The 25889-nt window shown below is 44.9% G+C and overlaps 1 protein-coding gene across 1 annotated transcript; it reads left to right on the top strand.

Annotated features, from left to right (window-relative positions):
* The first annotated feature begins 303 nt into the window (after window positions 1-303).
* On the top strand, window positions 304-25889 carry LOC140197814 (eukaryotic translation initiation factor 5A-1-like). Its single transcript, XM_072258276.1, has 6 exons — window positions 304-411; window positions 11768-11959; window positions 12973-13077; window positions 15993-16124; window positions 22800-22874; window positions 24318-25889. The coding sequence occupies exons 2-5, from the start codon at window positions 11792-11794 to the stop codon at window positions 22860-22862; spliced, it is 468 nt and encodes a 155-aa protein (XP_072114377.1). The 5' UTR covers window positions 304-411; window positions 11768-11791; the 3' UTR covers window positions 22863-22874; window positions 24318-25889.

The raw sequence follows: 25889 nt of genomic DNA, 5'->3' as shown, positions 1-25889 counted from the left end.
GTTCTGCGCAGGCCGGGCGCAGTGCGCAATGGTTTTTTTTACAAAAGCACCCAATGCACCCCTGTAGGTAGTGCGCAGGCGCGACCACGGTCTGGTCGGAGTCCGAGGCGAGGCGTGGGAGCGCATGCGCCGGGGTGCGGGCGGTAGGGAAGCCGGGCTCGGGCGTGACGCAGGCGCTGTACTGGTGTGCGTGTTGATCAGCACGCAGGCGCAGCCACGGTCGGGTTGGGATTTCGAGCCGGAGAGAGGGAGCGCATGCGCAGCAGTACTGGGAGGGGAACCGGACTCGGTGCGGCGCAGGTGCCGGTCAGGGCGCAGGCGCAGCTCCGCCTCGTTTTCTTTCTCTTCCCTCCTCCCAGTTAACGAGACTGCACTCGTGCGTAGGGCGATCTCTGCTTGGATCAGTGGCCGGTGAGTGGCGTCCGTGTGGTCGAGGGGATGGAAAGCGTGGACGGGGCTCTCCACCAGTAACCGTACCGGGGTTCTCTCCGCTCCTCTCCTTTCTAGCCCAGGGTGTATCGGGGCAACGGGACAGGACGGGGTCCGGGACAGCAGTGTGCGCTGAGCAGGCCACGGCCGCCATTGGGCAGGGGGATGGGAACGGGTTTTGGTCCGTGTGTTGGGGCAGAGGCAAAGGGCTCGGTTGAAGACAGGGGAAACAAAGGAAATTAATTCCCTCCCGTCCCACGTGGGATGCATGTTTGAGAGAGGACGTGTTGGGGGGGGGAATAATCTAAAGAAACACGGCTATATTCAATTAGGAGAATGCGATTTATTTCTTGCGGTGGGGGGAAGCATTTACTATTGGGAGAGGTAGTAGAAGTTTAACGATTTATTTCCTGTGTAGAGAACAAAATGGAGGGGAGGATTTTAATGGTATGATTTTGTACTGGGGTGAGGGACCTAATGGGAGAGGGAGGCTTTGAAAGTGGGGGATAGAGGGAGATGGGAAGGAGAATTTAAATTCTGGAAAGGGGGTGATAATTTCGAGGGGCGTTAATTGAGGGAAGGGATGATTTCGGGGAGGAGATTTGTATGTGGAAATTAATGTTTTGGGGCTAGGATGTGAATGTTAGAGGTGGTTAGATGCAGCAAGGTGAGTTTAATATACACGTGGAGGAAAGGAATTTAGTTTGGGAGGGATGAAAGATGGCTTGAGATAATGTATCAAAGGAGATTGAGGCAAGCGAAGCCCCCCCCCCCCACCATTTTAACTGAAGTTTATAGGAGCACTGCAAAAAGTATCCTGACAAGCTGCATCTCCATCTGGTATGGGAGCAGCAGAGCATCCAGCTGGAAGGCCCTACAAAGGACCGTGAGAACAGCTGAGAGGATTGTAGGGGTCTCCCTGCCATCCACTGGGGACATTTATCAGGAGCACTGTGTATGCAGGACACTTAGTATTATTAAGGATCCCACCCATCCATCCAGCATCCTCTGACTTCCTACCATCAGTCAGGAGACTCCGATGCAGAAAGACAACAGTAGTCAGGATGGGAAACAGTTTCTTTCCTCAGGCCATTAGGTTTTTGAACTCCCTGCCGCATCGCATTCGAAGTGTCACTGGTTAACCTGTTCCATACTCTACAGTATTTAATTAGTGCATGCTATTTATGCATGATTCATCTGTATATTTTAGTCTTGCTTTCCTAAGTTATTGTGTGTTATGTGTACTACTGTGCTTTACAGTCCAGTTCAGAGAAATGTCTCGTTTCTATATACATTATATGATTTTATATATATATATATGTATGTGTGTGTGTGTGTGTGTGTATATATATATATATATATATATATATATATATATTTATTTATATAATTATATAATTATTTAACAATAGACTTGGCTGAAGGGGTGGAGGAAAGAATTTGAGAGTGTTAGATGTAACCCATGAGGGTGGAAGTGGAATTTTGAGTGGGCGAGGTTCAGTAGTGAACTGGGGTGTAGGGTGGGGTCGGAAGCAGAAGATGGCAGATGATCTATAACGGTGGTAGGGAAATGACTTGAAACCCATTGAAGAGGCTTGGGGAAAGCCATGCGCGCCAGGGATGATTCATGCTTTCAGGCCAGGGTTTTGATGCAGTAATGTTTGGATGCAGGTGGTGATATCGACGTAGAAGTCCTTGAGTTGAAATCTACAGAATTTAGCTGGCAGGCGTAACTGAATAATGTGCCATGCTGTCTGCATAATCAGTGCTGTGTGTGTCAGGTAGACCGGGTACATCTGTTCTCGCTCATTATGGGGGTGGGGGGGTGATTATGTGGCCGTCACAGATCAGGCGTGATTGTGTGCAGCACCGTTGGAGATGTGGGGGCATTGCAGCTTAATGACTAACTTATTCCACTTGTAGTGATGCATGAGTTGCATTTTGCCCAACACCGTGGAGAGTCAATTGAAATCAGGTTTAATATCATCAGCATATGTTGTGAAGTTAGTTAACTTTGCGGCAGTATATTGAATACATAATAGTGAAGAAATACAGTACATATATATTTAATAAGCAGTGCAAAAATAGAAATAAAAAAGTAGAGGTAATGAGGACATTCACGGGTACATTGCCCATTCAGAAATCGATGGCAGAGGGGAAGAAGCTGTTCCTGAATCACTGAATGTGTACCTTCAGGCTTCTGTACCTCCTTCCTGATGGTAACAATGAGAATAAGGCATGACCTGGGTGATGGAGGTCCTTAACGATGGACGCCATTTTTTTTGAGGCACCACTCCTGAAGATTTCCAGGATACTATGGAGGCAAGTACCCATGATGGAGCTGACTGAGTTTACAACTCTGCACCTTACTTTGATCCTGTGCAGTAGCCCCTCTGCCCCCTTACCAGTGATGCAGCCAGCCAGAATGCTCTACATGGCACATCTGTACAAGTTTGAGTGTTTTAAGTGACATACCAAACCTCCTCATGAACTCTAGCTGCTGTCTTGCCGCCATTATATCTGCATTGATATGTTGGGACCAGATTACCAAGAACCTGCTGCAAACCAGGCTGCATGCCCGATTGTAGTGACTCACCGACTCACTCTAGTTGCTTCAAGTCGCACGCTGGATGAGGGAATTCCCCTTGTGAATGTACCGGTTAACGTTGGAGGTTGAAATGATTTTAATTGCCCAAAATGATTAGATGGCGTTGAATTTTGCTGTGCGCAATGATGCAGTTTGGTTTCTAATTCTTTGATGTGGCGTTTGTCCTGCTGCAAGGTGATGGATGCAAAAAGAAAACAGGTCCTTCAGTTAACCCTGTTCATGGTAACCATGAGTACCGTTTAATTCCACTTGCCATTGCCTTCTATGTGTTAACAATTCTGGTAGATGGTAAAATGTTTGTCTCCTTCATAACTGAACATTTATTTCCCAGAGAATGACCGGGTGGAAACCCTCTGCATCTTCAAGTGCTGTCCTGTCTGTTCTATAATTTGTCAGAATTGTGCACGCATCAGAATCGGGTTTAATATCACAGGCACATGTCGTAAAATTTGTTAACTTTGTGGCAGCGGAACAATGCAATACGTAATAAGGGAAAAAAATGAATTATAGGAATATATGTATATTAAATAGCTAAAGTAGTGCAAAAATAGAAATTTTAAAAATTAGTGAGCTGATGTTCATAGATGTTCACAGAAGCTGTTCCTGAATCATTCAGTGTGTGTCTTCAGGCTCCCGTTTCTCCTCCCTGATGGTAGCAATGAGAACAAGGCATGGCCTAGGTGATGGGGGCCCTTAATGAAGGACACGCCTTTCTGGGGTATTGCTTCTTGAAGATGTCCCAGGGCTGAAATGGCTAGCACGAGAGGGCATATTTTTAAGGTGCTTGGAAGTAGGTACAGAGGAGATGTCGGGGTAAGTTTTTTTTACGCAGGGAGTGGTGAGTGCGTGGAAAAGGCTGCCGGTGGTGGAGGTGGAAATGATAGGGTTTTTTAAGAGACTCCTGGTGGTGAAGCTTAGAAAAATAGAGGGCCATGGGTAAGCCTAGGTAGTTCTAAGGTAAGGACATGTTCGTCACAACTTTGTGGGCTGAAGGGCCTGTATTGTGCTGTAGGTTTTCTATGTTTCTATTATGGAGGTGTTACATCTCTGCGGTTAACTTTGATCCTGTGCAGTCACCCTTCTTCCCCTCCCTCAGCTTACCCTTCCTGAAGTTCACAATCGGCTCTTAGGTTTTACTGGCACTGAGGGCAGGGTTATTGAAACAATAGATGCAGTCCTTCCCCCGCCTTTTTTATTCTGGCATCCTCCCTTTTCCAGTTTTGAAGAGCCTTGGCCTGAAATGTGGACTATTTAGTCATTTTTTTAGATGCATCCTGACCTGCTGAATTCTTCCAGCATTTTGTGTCAATTGCTGCATTTGGCCCATTTCACCAACTAATCAATATCATCCTGCGTCTTAGGACAGTCTTCCTTGCTATCAGTGTCATTGAGAAACTGGTTAGTGATAGCCCCTCTTTCAATGCTATCCAACCTCAACGGAAAAGGCCTGCTTGCATTTACCCCTCATAATTTTGAATACCTCTGTCATATTTACTCTCAATCTTCTAATTCCAAGGAATAGGTTAGGACTTTATTCAATCTTTCCTTGTAACTCTGTGTCTTCTAGACCCGGCAAAATCCTTGTAAATTTTCTCTGTATTCTCTCAACTTTATTTAGATACTCCAAATTAAGCCTCACCAACATCTTGTACAACTTCAACATAACATCCCTTGTCTTGTATTCAATACTTTGATTTATGTATGCTGTTAGCTCTGTACAAGGACCCTATCTACCTATGCCACCACTTTCAATGAAGATGGTCCGTATTTCGCACTGCTCGGTGCCATACCGTTCACTGTGCAAGACCTACTGGTTGGTGTTTTTTCCAGACTGAGGTAGGGTCTGTGCCAGAAACTCTTTTCCGTAGATGCTGCCTGGCCTGCTGAGTTCATCCAGCATTTTGTGTGTGTGTGTGTGTGTGTTGCTTGGAATTCCAGCATACTGCAGATTTTCTTGTCTTTTTGCCACTACCTTAGTAGGATCCACAAATTGTATACCCAGGGCAGGAAGATAAAGTGTCATCTAAGAACCCTTTCCTGGATAGCAGCACTCACTCAGTAGTTGAGTTACAGGCATCAGATAAGGAAAGGATCCAATGATAATAATGGAATTGGTGGCTTTGTGACCAAGTTTGCAGACAATGCAAAGATAGGTAGAGGGGCAGGTAGCGTTGAAGCTTCTTTGCTTATTCTCCTGATCTTAAGTCCTTCTTCGGACCCCTGCTTCTATCTATGTGTTCTGGTGTCGTGTCTTATCAGCTATAATCTTACTGATCAGTGGGGCATGCAGAAGATCTGATTGTCCTTTGGACCCATTTTGATTTGCATAGTTTGTTCACAAGGCTGCTTAATCAGATTGAAGGGTCTGTGCAGAATCCATAGAGGACACTGAGGTGACTTCACTTAGGAGCAAGTGATACTGTGGTGAACTCCGCCAAGGATGGTTCTAAGCCTGGCTGTGAAAGGAGGGGGTTGGGCCTGAGGAGCAAACGCACCCTGTAAAAACCCAGAGCTATAGAAGCACCAGAAATCTCATCACTAGGAGAGGAAGGATTCATCAAGAAGGCGTGAAAACTTGAAAGACAGGCCTGGGACAAAGGACCTTGGTGAGTTGCTGTTGGTGGCCTATGCCCCAAAAGGGGTAATGGGCTTAAGAAGATGATGATACTGTGGTAGACTCCTGGCTTGGGTTGGATGTTTGGATGCTAACCTAGAGCCTTGATGCCCTACCCAGAATGTTGGGAATTGCAATCTGCCCGGGTGGAATGTGACCCTGCTTATCAGTATCAGTTTAGTGGATGAAACGTAGAAAACCTACAGCACAGTACAGGCCCTTTGGCCCACAAAGCTGTGCCGAACATGTCCTTACCTTAGAAATTACCTAGGGTTACTCATAGCCCTCTATTTTTCTAAGCTCCATGTACCTATTCAGGAATCTCTTAAAAGACCCTATCGTATCTGCCTGCACCATAGTCGCCAGCAGCCCATTCCACACACTCACTGCTTTCTGCGTTTATATTAAAAAAAAACTTGCCCTTGACATCTCCTCTGTACCTGCTTCCAAGCACCTTAAAACTGTGCCCTTTTGTGCTAGCCATTCCAGCCCTGGCAAAAAGCCTCTTACTATCCACATGATCAATGCCTCTCATCATCTATCAGGTCATCTCTTATCCTCTGCCGCTCCAAGGAAAAAAGGCCAAGTTCACTCAACCTATTCTCATAAGGCATGCTCCCCAATCCAGGCAACATCCTGGTAAATCTCCTCTGCACCCTTCCTATGGTTTCCACATCCTTCCTGTAGTGAAGTGACCAGAATTGAGCACAGTACTCCAAGTAGGGTCTGACCAGGATCCTATATAGCTGCAATATTACCTCTCGGCTCCTAAACTCAATCCCACGATTAATGAAGGCCAATGCACTGTATGCTTTCTTAACTGTAGAGTCAACCTGCGCAGCAGCCTTGAGTGTCCTATGGACTCGGACCCCAAGATCCCTCTGATCCTCCACACTGCCAAGAGTCTTGCCATTAAATGATGTCATATGAACTCTGGAACTGCCAAAAAGCAGTCCAATTTAAGGTTCTATTATTTAAGACATGGATAGTTACCTCAAACCTGCATCTGTCCTATCAATTCACGTCATTGTTTCAACAAAGTAGCTTATTGTTCTAAGGATGGATGGAATCAGTTTCACTGGCATGAGTTGTGAAATCTGTTAATAGCAGCAGTGCGATGCAATACATGTTAGATAAATACAGAGAAACAAACTGAGTAACACTAGGTATGTGTCTATTAAAAAGTTAAAACAAGGGTGCAAAAAAACAAATTGAAAAAAGTAGTGGGGTAGTGTTCATGGGTTCAATGTCCATTCAGAAATTGGATGGCAGAGTGGAAGAAGCTTTTCCTCAATGGCAGAGTGTGTGCCTTCGGGATTCTGTACCTCCTTCCCGCAGTAACAGAGAATGAGGGCGTGTCCTGGGTGGTGGGAGTCTTTAATGAGCCTGTTTGAGACATTGTCCCTTGAAGGTTTCTTGGATACTCTGGAGGCTAGCACCCAAGACAGTGCTGACTAATTTTACAAATTATTGCAACTTCAATTCTGTGCTGCACTCCCACCCCCAATACCAGATGGCGATGTCACCAAGCCAGTCAGAATGTTTTCCATGGTACAATTGTAGAAGTTTGAGTGTTTTAGGTGACAAACCAAATCTCAAACCCCCTTATGAAATGTTGCTGATGTCTTGCCTTCTTTATAGCTGGGACCAGTTTAGGTCCTCAGAGATATTGACACCTGGGAACTTGAAATTGTGCACTCTCTCCACTTCTGATCACTCTGATGGGTTTATGTTCCCTGGTCTTACCCTCTCTGATGTCCACAATTAGCTCTTTGGTCTTGCTGATGTTGAGTGCAAAATGGATTGCCCCAGTTTCCTCAGATGAATGCCAGATCGGCCTTTTGGATTCCCTCACATTGCAAGTAGAGGCAGAGAGATGCTGAGAGGTTTCTCAGCCAACCCACCAAAACAGGAAGAGGGGGTGGATCTCTCTGAGTGCCAAGCTGATTTGGAAAGATTGACTGCTTCGGGCTGGGTGACGGAGCACAGGCCAGAGCGTATTGCTGCAGCAGGGCCTGGGTATCAGTGCAGGGAATGACCTGGTGTTTGGACAATATAAACGCTGGCCCATATAGATTGAACAGGCGGGGTCTTAGGACCGGAGATGAGGATCAGATTGATTCCGTCAGCTCTTCTGCAGCACTGAGGCAGTGAGACTGTTCTGGCTGCTGTGCGCTTTGTGTGTGTGAGCTTCACGTCAATTTTCCCCACTGTGGCTCTACACCAGTTGCTCTGGGCTCCGTGTCTGTGGACTCAATTCAGTCCTAAATGCTGTTTACATTATCATTAGTACGACTTCTGTTTTTTTCCCCCCTCTGCATGTTGGGCATTGATTTTTTTTTAAAAACTGTGCTCTTTCAGGTTTCTTGTTTTATGGCTACCTATAGGCAGATGATTCTCAGGGTTGTATAATTTATACGTACTTTGATAATAAATGTACTTCAAACATTTGACTGTACGAATCCAACTGCAAGGCTCAGTTGTTATGGGATGTGTTTGCTCAATGCTATTTGTCTAGCTAATTGCTTTACCAAAGTATCATACAAGGTCACCCAGGAACTTCTGGTTAACAACCTCTTATTATATTTTTTGAATAACTATTTTCCTTTGCTTTTCCATAAAGGTGTTGCTGTACATTTTTTAGTTTTTAAATATTGAGAGCGTGGAGCAGGCCCATCAAGCTGAGCTACCTGGCAATCCCCCAATTTAACCCAAGCCTAATCTCAAACTTTTGGCATATTGCTAGTATCTTCCACAGTGTAGACTGGTGCAAAATATTTATTCAGTTCATCTGCCATTTTCTTGTTTTCCCCCATTACTACCTCTAGCATCATTTTGCAATGGTACTCTCGTCTCTATTTTACACTTCATATATCTGAAGAAACTTCCAGTGATTCAACATTTCAGTTTAGTATCAGCAAAAGTATACAGAAAACAACCTGAAATCCTTGCTCTTCACAGACATCGCAAAACAGGAGGGAAAATAAAACCCAAAGAATGAGTGACAAGAAAAACGTTAGAACCACAAAGCCCCCCGTCCCCTCCCACGCACAAGCAGCAGCAAAGTATCAACCCTTCCCCAACTTGTTCCAGCAAAAAGTATCGGCCCCCATGACCCATCAACCAATTGATGCAACCAAAGACCATGATCTCTGGTCCATCAAAAACTACTATTCATCCCAACACCTTGACTTCTCAGCAGGCCTTCTCTCTCACTAACGAGGAAGAGAGATCACTGTTGCCAACAGCTCGCTTTTTCGATGTTGGCCTGTAGCGTAGCTTATGCCAAGTTCCCCTGACTCGAGAATCAGCAAACCCTCTGTCACCATTGCGAGAGAGAGGGAGGGAGCTATTGAGTGCAGAGTCCACAAACAGCCACATTTGCACTTGATGTCTTGATGTTTCAGTCACCTGCGACGCTTCTATCAGTGACATCAACGAGGCATTGGATCATCCTCCAGGCTGCACCCCTAAGGTCTGTGTCTTCCAAACCGCTTCTGGAGATACGGAAGCACAGGCCACTCAGCGAGTTCCAAAGACTGAGAACCCACTGTTTTCTTTAATATTATTGGCTAGTTTAACTTTGTATTCCATCTTTTCCTTGATGGGTTTTTCAGTTGCCTTCTGTTAGTTTTTCAAAGCTTCTCAGTCCTCTGACCTCCCACTAATTTTTACTCTTATTTAACTTCAACCAATGCCGCCCCAACAGACCCAAAATTGGATCTCTAGCCTCATTTCAATAATTCAGGGCTCAGTCCTCTAACCTCCCACTAATTTTTACTCTTATTTAACTTCAACCAATGCCGCCCCAACAGACCCAAAATTGGATCTCTAGCCTCATTTCAATAACTCAGGTGAGCTGCATGTCTAAAGTAATCCTCCTAGCTAAAGAAAACAGGATGTAGCCAGCAGTATCATTAGCACAAAGGAGCAGCCGAGGAAGGGCATGGAGCAGCAAGTTGGGCACAGCAACAAGCGCTGAAAATTTAAAAATACATCTATAGCATTGGTAATGAGAGAGGGTGGTATACGCCGAGCAAAAAAGCGTAAAGCATCCATTAGTCTCTTCATTTAGATTGTAAATGAATCGACTACTCGAAGTATCTGTATTGCATGTTGGTTTTCCTACCAGAAAAATGAGCATGATGAGGTTCAATTTAACCCCACACTTTGGTGTCTCCCTCCATCTCTCCCTCTGTAAAAATTGACCAATAATGCAAACCTTTTTGGAGAATTGAAGGCTCTGGACTGAAATTCCTGCCAAAGGTGAAGTGAGCATTCTGGAGCTGTAATTGCTATGGCTCTGCTTACCAGTCCAAAAGCAGTAGTCCTTTCTTTATCCATGATTCAGAGATAGCAATGCTGCCAAGGCTACTGAGTCATCAAAGATTACAATATATATATTATCCCCTGTTTGGCACTTAGGTTGCCTTTGGCATGTCAACCATGGGCCTACATCTAAAGCTTTTCTTTGGCATGTGACTGTTGGGAATTTGGTGTACTTCCCACCGGGGGACAGTTCTACTGGATTGTTGGTTGTTGGGCAGCAAGGGTTCGCAGGGCCTGTCTTTCTACAGCATTGTGCAATGAGAAATTCAGACAGCAGGCCCCACTGAGATAGATTTCACAACCGTCCAGTCTGGGGCGTGAACCCTCTCCCAGTGCTGGGCTCTGCCAGATGCTGCAGCTTGCAAGTGAATGCTGGATTAACAGCTTGACGCGAGCAACACTCACTCAATGCAGGTCAGCCAGCCCCCGTGGAAATGAATAAACCGTCAGTGTTTCAGGCCGAGACCCTTCATCAGCTCTGGAAAAGAAGTGGGAAGACACCAGAGTAAAAGGATGGGGGTGTGGGGAAGGAGGATACCTAGAAGGTAATGGGTGAAGCCAGGTGGGAAGGAAACGTAAAGGGCTGTAGAGGAAGCAGTCTCCTAGGAGAGAGGACCACAGGAGGAAGTGACCCACAGAGAGGTTATAGGCTGGTAAGAAGCCGCGGGGGGGGGGGGGGGGAGACATTATTTTCATCAGAAGAAGAAATCAATAAACCTATTCAGAATATTAGGTGTTGCTTCTCCACTCTGCGAATGAAAATGTTTGACCGCTTGTGGAAAGTTCCATTTTTGGTGGGTGAAGTGGAGACGCTGGACCTAGCTTTAGTTGGGAACTTCTGTGAGGTACCTTTAGTGCATTTAGTGGTCATAAATGTTGCTTCAAGAAGGCTAGTAATTTCCTGCCACCCTGGCCATTCCCTTTTCTCTCCCCTTACCTCCTTGGAGAAAATACAAGAGGTTGAAAGCTTAGACAGCCTCACTCAACAACATCATCCCTGCTGCTGTAAGACTCCTGACCCGTTCACTACTTTCACACCGTCCTGTGCTGAGTTCCTCCAGTATTTTGCGTGTTTTACTCAGGATTTCGGCATCTGCAGAGTTTTCTAAGGTTAGAAAAGTACAGCCTACAAACTGGCCCTTCGACCCATTTAGTTCACGATGAACCATTTAAATCTACAGCTGTGTGCACAAAGACTTGAGATCTTTGGGCACAGAGCTCGAAAAAAGTGCCGTAACAGGCTTTTAACATCGTAAACCAGCGAGCTGTTATGTCACCCCGCTCGCTGTAAAAACAGAGACACCTCTTTCTCCCTTAATTGCCTACCCCCATTGACCTGCACCTGGACCATAGTCCTCCTTGCCCCTCCTATCCATGTACCTGTCCAAGCTTGTAGTCCCACTCAACCTCAGTGGAAAAAGCCTGCTTGCATTTTGCCTTTCCCAACAGTTTGACATTCCTCTGCTCTCTCCCTCACTAACCAGGGAGGTTAAGAGAGATCACTACATTCTGAGTTCAGAGGCCTCCAACAGCTGCCCTTGCTGTCTTGATTTTTGAGCTTATGAATGCTAGACTTGTCCAGCTGTCCTATTTGGGTCTTGAGACTCGGATGGGTTTTGTTCACCCCATTTCAGACTGGAGGGTGCTCCGGTAAAACGATAAAATGGGGTGGTTGGGTGAAGCTTGCCCGCCCTTGGGCGTGTGACTGTGTACCAGGGCAGCTTTGCTGGGCCGTTGGTCAATGAGCACAGAGAGCTCACAATGCATGTCCTTTTCTCTGTCTGCAGCATTGTACAACCAGAATCTGAAAGATGGCAGACCCTGATCTCGACTTCACCACTGCTCACTCCGGGGCGTCCACCACCTTCCCTATGCAGTGCTCAGCTCTGCGCAAGAATGGCTTTGTCATGCTGAAGGGACGCCCGTGCAAGATCATGGATATGTCCACCTCCAAGACCGGCAAGCACGGCCACGCCAAGGTAAGGATGAGGAAGCTTCCTGATGAGGTGAAGTGGTCTTGCACTGTAATTATCTTATCCAGCGCCAAACCACCTGCTGACATAGTTGCTCACTGTATGACAACTTTTATAAAACCCCTGGTATCCTTGGGTGTGGTGGGGCTCTGTCGCCTCCCTTTCCATCTCTATAACTCCTGATATTTGCCCTTCCAACTTCTTTGGCTTGAATGTGAATTGTCTCACTGCTGCCTCCCCCGCCCCCAAGTTTCCAGTCTCCACCATCGCCTTCGGTGATCATTACTTTCTGAAAACTTTCCCCAGTATCTTTTAAGGTTCTTAAGTCTGTGACCATAAGCCAAATTCCATGGACATGAAGGAAATATGGTGCTGTGAGAATTAAATCATAACAATCCCTCTGATTTTTCCTGAAATCTTCTCATTCCCAACAAGTTTTGACACTTTTTCATAATGGAATTCAGCAGAATGGGGAAGGGGGAAATCTCTACATCGAATGTTGAAGGGCCAAGATACAGTGGATGTGGAGAGGATGTTTCCTGTGGTGGTGATGTCTTAAGATCAGGGGTCACAGCCTCAGAGTAGAAGAACATTCATTTAGAATGGAGAGGAGGAATTTCTTTAGCCAGAGAGTGGTGAATTTGTGGAATTTGTTGCCACGGGTGTCCATGGAGGGACAAGTCATAAGGCTGAGGTTCATAGGTTTTTGATTTGTCAAGTCATGAAGGGATAAGGGGGCAGGAGGCAGGAGATTGGGACTGAGAGGGAAAATTGATCGGCCTTGATGAAACAGTGGAGCAGACTCAATGGGCCAAATGGCCTAATTTTGCTTGTAGTACTTCGTGGTCTTTTTGATTTTAGGCACGTTGCCTCCGAGCATATATGGTGTTTAAAGAGTGTCCAAAACAAATCTTGTAATAGATTGGGAAGCCATGATGCATTAAATGTTGCTTAGCATATGCATCTCATCATGGGCTTGCCAGTTCTTACCACACCTGTTCGGTTCCTATCTGTTCCAGGTCCACTTGGTGGGAATTGATATATTCACCTCAAAAAAGTATGAAGATATCTGTCCTTCGACCCACAATATGGACGTGCCTAACATCAGAAGGTGTGACTATCAGGTAAGGTTATCCACTGCGAGTCATATTTCCGGAGACCGGTCTTCTCTTTGCTCTGAGAACTATAGTGGGAGTGTTAGAAGCCAAAGAAATGATGCTTGGTTAGATTTGAACCAGTGGGGCTAACTTCACTCGCTGCATCACTGAACTGTTCCCACAATTTAAGGACTCTTCATCTCATGTTCTTGATATTTATCACTTATTTATTATTTTTTGTTTGCACAGTTGTCTTTTACACACTGGTTGTCTGTCCTGTTGGTTGCTTCTGTTTCCTCACTTGAGTTTGACTGTGACATTGTTGTCACGTGGTGGTGGATTAGTGTAACCATCTTGTTTTTATTCTTCCTTCTCCTCCCCCGTGATCAGTTGCAAGAGAGTAGGAAGGTGAGGCATCCTCTGAAGCTAGAATAGCATTGGAATTCTCCACATTCCTGGCCCAATAACCCCTTCCTGACTGTCTCTGCAGTATCAAGCTGACTTTGTAACAGTAAAACTCTGAATCCACCACTCATTTGGAGGTTTTAGTGGTTTGGCATCTGAGTCATGAGGATTCTTGTTTCCTGCTCTTCCTTCAAACTCACTGGGCTTGCTGGAAATGTTATCAACGTGTGAAGCTTTTAATAATTAAGTGTAAGTGGTCTGAATGTTATTCAATAGTCTGGGAAACTACAAATTGCGAAGAAAGCATGGCAGTGCTTCTACTTCATTAGCAGTCTGCAGAGATTTGGCATAGCATCAAAAACTTTGACGAACTTTTATAGATGTGTAGTGGAGAGTGTATCAACTGGCTGCATCATGGCCTGGTATGGGAACACCAATGCTTTTGAATGGAAAATCCTACAAAAGGTAGTGGATTTGGCCCAGCACATCACGAGTAAAGCCCTCCCAACCATTGAGAAGATGTAGGTGAAACACAGACCATCATCAAAGAACCCCAGCACCAGGTCATGATCTCTTCTCGCTGCTGCCATCCGGTAGAAGGTACAAGAGCCTCGGGACTCTGGCCACCAGGTTCACGAAGTTAGTACCCTTCAACCTTGACCAAAAGGGGATAACTGCACTCACTTGCCCATCCATTGAGGTGTTTCCACAATCAATGATCTCACTTTAAGGACACATTATCTCACGTTCTCATATATTTATTGCTATTCATTTATACTTGTATTTGCATGATTTGTTGTCTTAATTGATTCTGTTATAGTTACAATTGTGTAGATTTGTTGAATATGCCTACAGGAAAATGAATCTCTGGGTTCAATGTGGTGATATGTACTCTTAACAATAAAATTTACTTTGAACTTCTGAAGTCAAGTCTGCCATCTGCCACAAGCTTCCAAAGTTGTGGGATTGTCAGTTTTGTCCTTTAAAACTGGCAGTTCTGGGTATGCAGACTTCAGAAATTCAATAGTGAAGTTTTTCCCACCTTTATTTCCTGGCTCTCATTAACTCTGTTCCTTTGACTTGCATCTATGATACAACAATGATTTTTTTCCCCTCTAGTTCCTTTGTCCTTCAATAGAATAGCATCCTTTAGTGCTGTAGATAGGTGGCAGGGTGTAGATGTGTCTCTACCAAAGGAGGTTTACGGCACTCCTTCCCTCCGCTAGCCTGCAAGTCACCCTTGGGCAAAGTGTAGCACCTTCTTATTCCTCCCATTCCCTCCACCCCCCCCCCCCCAACCCATCAGGGTCAGGTGAAGCCATGGGATCCTTCCATTTGAATCCCATTAACCAGCTGTCTGCATGTGTCCAGAAGCATGGTGTCAGCTTCTTCATGGACACTAAGCTCTAGTATTTAAGATACCTTTTAAGGAGCTCAACAATTCTGAACAACTTCTTCTCCTCAGTAGCAATGGGAAGAGGGACAGTAACAATGAGAAGTGGAACCCTACAGCAGTGGCAAGAATTGAACCCGGGTCACCTGCACTGTTCAATTCCTGCCACTGCTGTAAGGGCTCCGCGTGACTGCGTGGGTTTCCTCCCACAGTCCAAAGACTTAATTACCCTGTGATAACATCCGGGGACTGCTGGGCAACGAGGCGTGAAGGGCTGAAGAGCCTATTCTGTGCTCTATCCCAATAATAATAGTGGGTGAGGTAGCAAAACGAAACTGGATTGACAGGTTGCAGGGTCAGAGTTGTACAGCATGGAATTGATTGGAATCAGCCAATCCACGTTAATCTGGTCACCCATCTAAATTCATTTATTTCTACTGTGTTTCTCTCATATCTCTTTTAAACCTTATCTGTCCAAGTATCTTTCAAGTGTCCAACTGTCCCAAGTGCTGCTGTTGTATAATTTTTAAAAAATTGTGTTCATTAAGATCTGGGCATCTTGTACACGATCAGTGAAAGTTTAAGTACTGGCTGCATCACTGTCTGGTATGGGGGGAGATCTGCAAAGGATGGAAGTTGTAAACTCACCTCATCATGGGCACTGGCCTCCATAGTATCCAGGACGTCTTCAAGGAGCAATGCCTCAAAAAGGCAGCGTCCATCGTTATGGACCCCCAGCACCCAGGTCCTGCCTTGTTCTCATTGCTATCATCAGGAAGGAGGTACAGGAGCCTGAAGACACACACTCATTGATTCAGGAACAGCTTCTTCCCCTCTGCCATCCAATTTCTGAATGGACATTGAACCCATGATCACTACCTTGCTACTTTTTTTTAATTTCTATTTTGGCACTACTTAATTAACTGTTTAATTCAGTTTTTCTCTATTATGTGTTATGTTGTTACTGCTGCCAGAAATACAACAAATATCATGACATCTGGTGGTGATATTAAACTGATTCTGAGTTGCAGAGTGCAACCATACTGGGTGAGAGTGGAGGAATTCAATCTGCTATATAACCTACACTTCTGTACGAGGAATGGGTTTGCTCCTCGTGTTCATACAATCTCTTGTTTATTTTCAGCTGGTTCAAATTCAGGATGGCTACCTTTCTCTCCTGAGTGACAACGGTGAGCTGCGGGAGGATTTGAAGCTTCCTGACAATGATTTGGGAAAGGAAATTGAGCAGCGTTATAACTCCGGAGTGGAGACACTGGTGAGTGTCCGATTGTGTTTCGTTTGGTGCTAACAGCTCCATGCTGTAACTGTATTGGATTAGCTGTGGCTGGTGATCAAAGGCAAGAAATTAACTTGGATATGGCATTTCAGTTCCTGTTTCGTGTTGTCTTTAAGCAGCCCGCATTCAATCAAATAGCCCCTTTGAGCCACACCACTCCAGCAGCCCCTGACAAGTTTGATATGACTAACTTAATCACAGGGCAATTTATAATGTCCATTTAACCTGATGTGACATTTTTGGACCAAAGGAGGAAACCGGAGCACTCAGGGAAAACCCACACGTTCCGCAGGGAGGACGAACAAAGACTCCTTGCCATAAGACATAGGAGCAGAATTAGCCCATCTGGCCTGTCGAGTCTGCTCCGCCATTCAATCATGGCTGATCCTTTTTTCTATCTCTTCCTCAACCCCAGTTCCCAGCCTTCTCTCCGTACCCTTTGATGTTATGTCCAATCAAGAGTCTATCAATCTCTCTCTTAAATACACCCAACGACCTGGCCTCCACAGCTGCATGTGGCAACAAATTACACAAATTTACCACCCTCTGGCTAAAGAAATTTCTCAGCATCTGTTTTGAAAGGGCGCCCCTCTATCCAGAGGCTGTGCCCTCTTGTTCAAGATTCTCCCACCATGGGAAACATCCTTTCCACATCTACTCTGTCTAGGCCTTTCAACATTTGAAAGGTTTCAATGAGATCTCTACTCATTCTTCTGAATTCTGGCGAGTACAGACCTAGAGCCATGAAGTGTTCCTCATATGATTACCCTTTCATTCCTGGAATCATTTGTGAACGTCCTCCGGACCCTCTCCAATGCCAGCACATCTTTTCTAAGATGAGGGGCCCAAATCTATTCAGTATTCAAGATGAGGCCTCACCAGTGCTTCATACAGCCTCAGCATCACATCCTTGCTCTTGGATTCAAGACCTCTTGAGATGAATGCTAACATGGTATTTGCCTTCCTCACCACTGACTCAACCTGCAAGTTGATCTTCAGGGTGTTCTGCACAAGGACTCCCAAGTCCCTCTGTATCTCAGATTCCTGGCTTTTCTCCCCGTTTAGAAAATAGTCCACACGTTTATTTCTACTCCCAAAGTGCACGACTGTATTTTCCAATATTGTTTTTCATTTGCCACTTTCTTGCCCATTCTCCTAATCAGTCTAAGTCCTTTTGCATCCTACCGGTTTCCTCAACACTACCTGCGCCTCCACCAATCTTCGTATCATATACAGCCCAGTACAGGCCCTTCGGCCCACAAAGCTGTGCTGAACATGTCCTGTCCTTAGAAATTACCTAGGGTTACCCATAGCCCTCTATTTTTCTAAGCTTTATCTATCCATCCAGGTGACCCTATTGTTTCTGCCTCCACCGCTGCCACTGACAGCCCATTCCACACACTCACCTCTTTTTTTTTTAAAAAAAAGCAAACAAACTTACCCCTGACATCTCCTCTGCACCTACTTCCAAGCACCTTAAGATTATACCCTCTGGTGCTAGCCATTTCAGCCCTGGGGAAAAAGCATCTGACTATCCACACAATCGATGCCTCTCATTATCGTGTATACCTCTATCAGGTCGCCTCTCGCCCTCTGTCGCTCCAAGGAAAAAAGGCTGAGTTCACTCAAACTGTTCTCGTAAGGTATGCTCCCTAATCCAGGCAACATCCTTGTAAATCTCCTCTGCACCCTTTCTATGGTTTCAACGTCCTTCCTGTAGTGAGGCGACCAGAATTGAGCGCAGTACTCCAAGTGGGGTCTGGCCAGGGTCCTATATAGCTGCAACATTACCTCTTGGCTCTTAAACTCAATCCCACGATTGATGAAGACCAACACACGGATGGCCGCCTTAACTACAGAGTCAACCTGCCTAGCAGCTTTGGGTGTCCTATGGACTCAGACCCCAAGATCCCTCTGATCCTCCACACTACCAAGAGTCTTGTCATTAATGCTATATTCTGCCATCATATTTGACCTACCAGAATGAACCACCTCACACTTATCTGGGTTGAACTCCATCTGCCACTCCTCAGCCCAGTTTTGCATCCTATTAATGTTCCGCTGTAACCTCTGACAGCCAAGCACACTATTCACGACACCCCCAACTTTTGTGTCATCTGCAAATTTATTAACCCATCCCTCCACTTCCTCATCCATAAAAATCACAGAGTAGGGGTCCCAGAACAGATCCCTGAGGTACACCACTGGTCACCGGCCTCCATGCAGAATATGACCTGTCTACAACCACTCTTTGCCTTCTGTGGGCAACCCAGTTCTGGATCCACAGAGCAAGGTCCCCTCGGATCCCATGCCTCCTTACTTTGTCAATAAGCCTTGCATGGGGTACCTTATCAAATGCCTTGCTAAAATCCATGTGCACTACATCTATGGCTTTACCCTCATCAATGTGTTTAGTCACATCCTCAAAAAATTCAATCAGGCTCGTAAGGCACGACCTGCCTTTGACAAAGCCATGCTGACTATTCCTAATCATGTTATGCCTCTCCAAATGTTCATAAATCCTGCTTCTCAGGATCTTCTCCATCAACTTATCAATCACTGAAGTAAGACTCACTGATCTGTAATTTCCTGGGCTATCCCTGCTCCCTTTCTTAAATAAGGGAACAACATTCGCAACCCTCCAATCCTCCAGAACCTCTCCTGTCCTCATGAAGATGCAAAGATCATCGCCAGAGGCTCAGCAATCTCCTCCCTTTCTTCCCACAGTAGCCTGGGGTACATCCCATCTGGTCCAGGTGACTTATCCAACTTGATGCTTTCCAAAAGCTCCAGCTCATCCTCTTCCTTAATATCTACATACTCAAGCTTTTAAGTCATCCCGACAATTGGCAAGATCCTTTTCCGTAGTGAATACTGAAGCAAAGTATTCATTAAGTACCTCTGCCATCTCCTCCGGTTCCATACACACTTTTCTACTGTCACACTTGATTGGTCCTATTCTCTCATGTCTTATCCTCTTGCTCTTCACGTACTTGTAATCCTGTCCGCCAAGGCCTTCTCATGGCCCCTTCTGGCTTTCCTAATTTCATTCATAAGCTCCTTCCTGCTGGCCTTTTAATCTAGATCTCTATCATTACATAGTTCTGTGTTTTTCTTTAATTTTGTTTGAACCTTTTGTAAGCTCTTTGCAACAAAGCCATCTATTCCATCATTTAAATCATTTGTATACAGCATAAAAAGAAGTGGTCCCAACACCGACCCCTGCGTAACACCACTAGTCATTGGCAGCCAACCAGAAAAGGATCCTTTATTCCCACTCGTTGCTCCTACCAGTCAGCCAATGCTCTAACCATGTCAGTAATTTTCCTATATTACCATGGGCTCTTAACTTGGGAAGCAGCCTCGTGTGGCACCTTGTCAAAGGCCTTCTGAATGTCCAAATACACAACATCCACTGCATCCCCTTTGTCTATTCTACTTGTAATCTCCTCAAAGAATTCCAACAGGTTCGTCAGGCAGGATTTTCCCTGAAGGAAACCATGCTGACTTTGTACTATCTTGTCCTGTGTCACCAAGTACATCACCTCATCATTAACAATTGACTCCAACATCTTCCCAACCACTGAGGTCAGGTTAACCGGTCTATAGTTTCCTTTCTGCTGCCTGCCTCCTTAAAGAGTGGAGTAATTCTTACAATTTTCCAGTCCTCTGGCACCATGCCAGAATCAAATGATTTTTGAAAGATCATTTGTAATGCCACCACAATTTCTAACGCTACCTCTTTCAGATCCCTAGGGTGTAGTTCATCTGGTCCAGGTGACTTGTGTACCTTTAGGTCTTTTAGCTTTTTGAGCACCTTCTCTCTTGTAACAGTAACTGCACCCACTTCTCTTCCTTCACACACTACAACATCAGGCATACTGGTAATGTCTTCCACAGTGAAACCTGGTGCAAAATACTCATTTAGTTCATCTGCCATCTCCTTGTTCCCTGTTATTATTTCTCCTGCCTCATTTTCTAGCAGTCTTATATCCACTCTCACTATGCTTGAAAAAACTTTTACTATCCACTTTGATATTATTTGCTAGCTTGCTTTCATATTACATCTTTTCCCTTCTAATGAATTTTTAGTTATGTCTGTAGGTTTTTAAAACCTTCCCAATCCCCTCTTTTCCCACTAATTTTTGCTTTTACAATAGCTTTGACTTCCCTTGTCAGCCACGGCTATTTTACCATTTGAGTATCTCTTTATTTTTGGAATACATATGTCCTGCACCTTCCTCATTTTTCCTAGAAACGCACACCATTGCTGCTCCTTCCAGTTTACTTTGGCCCACTCCTGTCTCATACCACTGTAATTTCCTTTACTCCACTGGAATATTGCTACATCAGACTTTCTCCGTATCAAATTTACAGAATGTCTCTGGAATTGGACTCCTGATCTTTGCCCCGAGCTGTAATAGTGTTGCGCTACCCGTGATAGTCGCGTGACTTATGGACAACAGCAATTGAACCGTTGGGTTTTGATGTTTCAGTCCTAGGTTCTTTCAGAAATCAGGAAAGAGGCACAAGACTTGTTGCTTCACAGTCGTTTTATTTGGCGTTAATAGAACAAAGGGAAATCGAGATGTTAGAGGTAACCTCCCGCATGGGAGGTTAGTTAGGAAAATTCATTCGCTAGGTATACATGGAGAGGTAGTAAATTGGATTAGACATTGGCTCAATGGAAGAAGCCAGAGAGTGGTAGTAGAGAATAGCTTCTCTGAGTGGAGGCCAGTGACTAGTGGTGTGCCACAGGGATCAGTGCTGGGTCCATTGTTATTTGTCATCTATATCAATGATCTGGATGATAATGTGGTAAATTGGATCAGCAAGTTTGCTGATGATACAAAGATTGGAGGTGTAGTAGACAGTGAGGAAGGTTTTCAGAGCCTGCAGGGGGACTTGGACCAGCTGGAAAAATGGCAGATGGAGTTTAATACAGACAAATGTGAAGTATTGCACGTTGGAAGGAGAAACCAACGTAGAACATACAGGGTTAATGGTAAGGCACTGAGGAGTGCAGTGGAACAGAGGGATCTGGGAATACAGATACAAAATTCCCTAAAAGTGGCGTCACAGGTAGATAGGGTCGTAAAGAGAGCTTTTGGTACATTGGCCTTTATTAATCAAAGTATTGAGTATAAGAGCTGGAATGTTATGATGAGGTTGTATAAGGCGTTGGTGAGGCCGAATCTGGAGTATTGTGTTCAGTTTTGTTACCAAATTACAGGAAGGATATAAATAAGGTTGAAAGAGTGCAGAGAAGGTTTACAAGGATGTTGCCGGGACTTGAGAAACTCAGTTACAGAGAAAGGTTGAATAGGTTGGGACTTTATTCCCTGGAGCGTAGAAGAATGAGGGGAGATTTGATAGAGGTATATAAAATTATGATGGGTACAGATAGAGTGAATGCAAGCAGGCTTTTTCCACTGAGGCAAGGGGAGAAAAAAACCAGAGGACATGGGTTTAGGGTGAGGGGGGAAAAGTTTAAAGGGGAGGCTTCTTCACACAGAGTGGTGGGAGTGTGGAATGAGCTGCCAGATGAGGTGGTAAATGCGGGTTCTTTTTTAACATTTAAGAATAAATTGGACAGGTACATGGATGGGAAGTGTATTGAGGTATATGGTCCGTGTGCAGGTCAGTGGGACTAGGCAGAAAATGGTTCGGCACAGCCAAGAAGGGCCAAAAGGCCTGTTTCTGTGCTGTAGTTTCTATGGTTTCTATGGTATGCTAAGTGAAGGGAAATTTAAGATATTAAGATGGCACTGCCTTGCCAGCTTTTTTATATTAGATGAGGAAAATTACATTCACATTTGTAGATGAGAGTTAACCAGTGAGATAGCTGTCATTCAAATAATGCTTCCAGAATCGTACCAGTATTTCACCAATAAAGCCACGGAACACTTTAAACAACTATATATATATATATATATATATATATTTAGACCGACCACCAGGAAGCATACGAAGCAGTTATTTGTATATATGTAATTATATAAAATACAAGCAGATAAACATTAAACTGTAAAGAGAATAACTCTAAAGGCATTTAACTGTTAAACAGTTGGACTGCACACGAGTCGTGAGTGCTACCCAGATGAAGATAACAAATAAGCTTTAAGAATTGTGAATTGTGTGCATGTGTCAACGTATAGCTGGTGTGGCTAGACCTGTCAGCTGACATTATTCACCTCTCTACCTTCTCTTGCTCATGTCTTTTGCCCCTAACCTGAACAGTTTCCACAGTTGTCTGCAGCCAGCTTCAGTGTTTACAATGGTTGCCTGGGACCAATTCAAGTCCCAGATAAGGAAGACTTGTAATGCACTGCACGCCAGCTGCTGGAAGAACTCAGCAGGCCAGGCATCAGCCATGGAGAGGAATGAACAGTGGGTATTTTGGGCTGAGACTCTTTAATCAGACTGAAGATCTCAACCTGAAACAGCAACTGTTTATTCCTCGCCATAGAGGCGGTCTGACCTGTGTTCTTCCAGCATTTTGTGTGTGATTCTGGATTTCCAGCATCTGCAGGATCTCTAGTGTTTTTGAAATGTGCCGGATTGCTTGGTACTGTTTACTCCAGCAAAGGCATAAGTTGTTGAACAGTCTGTCATTTTTGCGCTGAACATCACTGTCTACTTCTCCCCCTGCAGGTCACTGTCATCAGCGCCATGAATGAAGAATGTGCTGTTGGTGTCAAGATGTTAACCAAGTAAACTGAAACATAGGTTTGTAATGATTGTCTTTACCAGTTCCAGAGTTTGCAAATAGTGGAGGTGCCTCTCTCCCTCTCTACACAATTATTTTAAGCAGCCATGTAGTGCTAAATAGTGAGACAAGAATTTATCCCTGATGGTGTGGCCAGTTGACCTAATCATCGCCTTGTGATTTGCTCCATTGCATCTATTTCATTGGCAATGGAGACACCTTGGAGTTTTTGGAAGACATTTTACACCTCTATACTATTCCTTCTGACCTGACCATCTGCATTAAATGACCACTGATTCTATAGGCAGAGCATGGAAAGGGCTCTGGTATCCCATCAAGCACGTACTTACACCAGTATAAACTTTGTTTTCCCCTCACGTTCGCTGTCGGATTCTGAGCCATGCACTCGGGTCAGTTAACCCTCTTGACTACATGTTGTTGGGGTGTGGGAGGAAACAAGCTTGGGGATGGGGTTGGCTGTGGGGAGGAATACACATGGTCGTGGGGAGAATGTGTGATCTCCACACACTGCCAGAGATTTGTGTTGAATCTGGGTCTCTGCCTCCATCAGGCAGTGGAACAGTCTGGATGCACCATGGGCATCAGTCACTTGCAGTTCCCTGGTTCTTATTCTGTGTATTGCCTTGTCATTTCTTTTTGTTGAGGGCTGATGATTGTGTTGCCATTCTTTTTCTGTGCAGGGGAATGAGTTTGATGTTTTTCTTGACGACCTCCATGGTTTTGTTTCATGGCTATGTGGAAAAGACTACTGTCAGTTGTATACTGCATACATTCTTTGATAATAAATTAACCTTTGAACATTTTTCCCTTCCAATCTGGATGGGGTCGTCATCATCAAATGGCTTTGATGACCCCATTCTCACTTTGCGACGGAAGCTCCACTGGAATTTCAATGATGTGAAAGGTCCTGAGGAGATTTGGGGATGGAGGCTCCCTCCCCACTCCCCTCATTCCCTGACCAGCTGCATCACCAGCCAGTATGACCATCGTGAGACATCTGACCGCAAGTCCTCACAAGGGATTGTGGGGACTGCTGAGAGGATCATCGGGATCTCTCTTTCACCCATCAGAGATATTTATCAGCCTCAGGAGTACTGTGTATGTAGGGCACTTAGTGCTGTCAATAAGCCCTCCGATCCATCCAATAACCTTTTTGACCCCCTACCATCAGGCGGGAGGTACTGCAGCATTAGGACAAGAACTGTTGGGATAGGAAGCAGCTATATCCCCCGGTCTCGTGTATGAAGCGCCAGTGGCGTTATACTGCTTACTTTTTAACTTTGTTGTAAATGCACATTATTAATTTATTATTGTGATATTACTTTGTGTGCTGTGTGTTATGTGTACCGTTGTGCACCGTGATCCTGAAGAGCATTGTTTTAGTTGGCAGTAGATGTGTACAGTTGAATGGCAATAAACCATTAAAAAATTTTTTTTTGCAGGTTACAGCTTCCAGTGAAACCACCCAGGCCTGAGCTATGGGATTGGAAAACCTTCTACTTCAACAAGAATGCAACAGAAGTATAATTTAAAAGAAAAAAAAACAAAAATGCAAGCAAACACTAACTTTATTTTGGAAACCCTGGGTCACCATCCCATCAGCAAACACCAACCCTCTTCCCACACTCACCCCCAAATTTCCATCAAATCAAACTTTAACTTTGGGCCCTGGACTCAATCTTAGCTGCTTTAATGGAAGCTGAACACAGTTGGTGGGTGTTTCCCTCTTCCCCCTGACTCTGTAACCATTCCCTGGCACTGAAAACGGAGGAACTTTTATGTGTTGGCTCCTTTTGCTGTGTGCAAGTTGAACTACCCTCTGGCTGCACAGCATCCGGCTGCCTTGTGGTTGTTCTGTTTCTGTGGGTGGAGGTGTGTGGGGGGTTACTTTTTGTTTTGCTTGCCTGGCCTCAGCCCTCCCACTTTTGCTGCTGCTTTGAGCCCTGTAAGGTTCTTGGGTTTGAACTTCCGGCAGCTGTGCAGTCCATCTGAAGTGCATCACTCCTGCACACTTAATAGTAACTTGTTTAGAGCAGTTGGAGAAGGTTGGTGAAGCAAAGCAGAGAGCCGAAGGGTGGAGGGGGGCCCTTGTATCTATATTCATGAGCTGTGCAGGGAAACAGGATTTCACTTAACAATAACTTTCTAAAAGGACATTGCCAATGCATCTAAGTAAGCATCTGTAAGATAAAGCAGAGATATTGATCACACCACTTTTAAAAGGAGCAATTTTTCTTTCACTACTGCTCTCTTCTGCCGTGTGCTGTATAAGAGTTGAGGGGGAGTTGGCTTCTTATTGGGGCCCCCATCCCCCACATCTCTTACCCCCCCCCCCCCCCATTGTTCTAGGAGTGCTCCCGAATGCCTGTGTGTTTCTATAGTTGAGGACACGGTGCCACTCCCTTCTGCCTTCCGGATTCACAGGCGCAAACAGAGTCTCTGCCACATTTACCGCACCCCCTTCACAAACCCCCGGGATAGGAGGGGTTGCTATAATGGATTGTGTGATTTGTTCTTGCTGTAAGATGTGTTTAATCAAAGGTGGGGGGATAAAGCCACCTAACATGTTTTTTTTGTTTGTCTTAAATTGTCTTGCCTTGGAACAAATGGCTGTGCTTTTTTCCCCCCAGTGACAATCCCCATTTTAACAGTTTTCAAGTATTTTAAACTTTAGTTCTGTACATGCATAAACACGGCTTGATTCCACTGCATTTTGGGTTTTTTAAAATGCAGTAAACAGAAACATTAGATGTTTTGTGCCCTGGAATTTTTGTGGTTTGTGTTTTTTCTATGTGTGTAAAAGGATTGTGAAGATGACCACAAAGCTTTCAGGTGCCTGTGTAGCAGGCCTCCACTTCGCTGCAGCACCCAGAAACCAGTGGCCAGTAGGCTGCCACTTGTAACCTTTCATCTTATTCCCTGCAATGCCTAACTCCACCAGTATAGGGGGATGCAGATGGTCTAACCTTACAATATAACTTGCAAACCAGTTTAAATAAAGTTAACATACAAAA

Source organism: Mobula birostris, chromosome 5 (genome assembly GCF_030028105.1).
Source record: "Mobula birostris isolate sMobBir1 chromosome 5, sMobBir1.hap1, whole genome shotgun sequence".
Classification (NCBI taxonomy): Eukaryota; Metazoa; Chordata; class Chondrichthyes; order Myliobatiformes; family Myliobatidae; genus Mobula; species Mobula birostris.
Note: the sequence above shows the minus strand (reverse complement) of the source record. Positions and strands in the feature narration are given on the sequence as shown.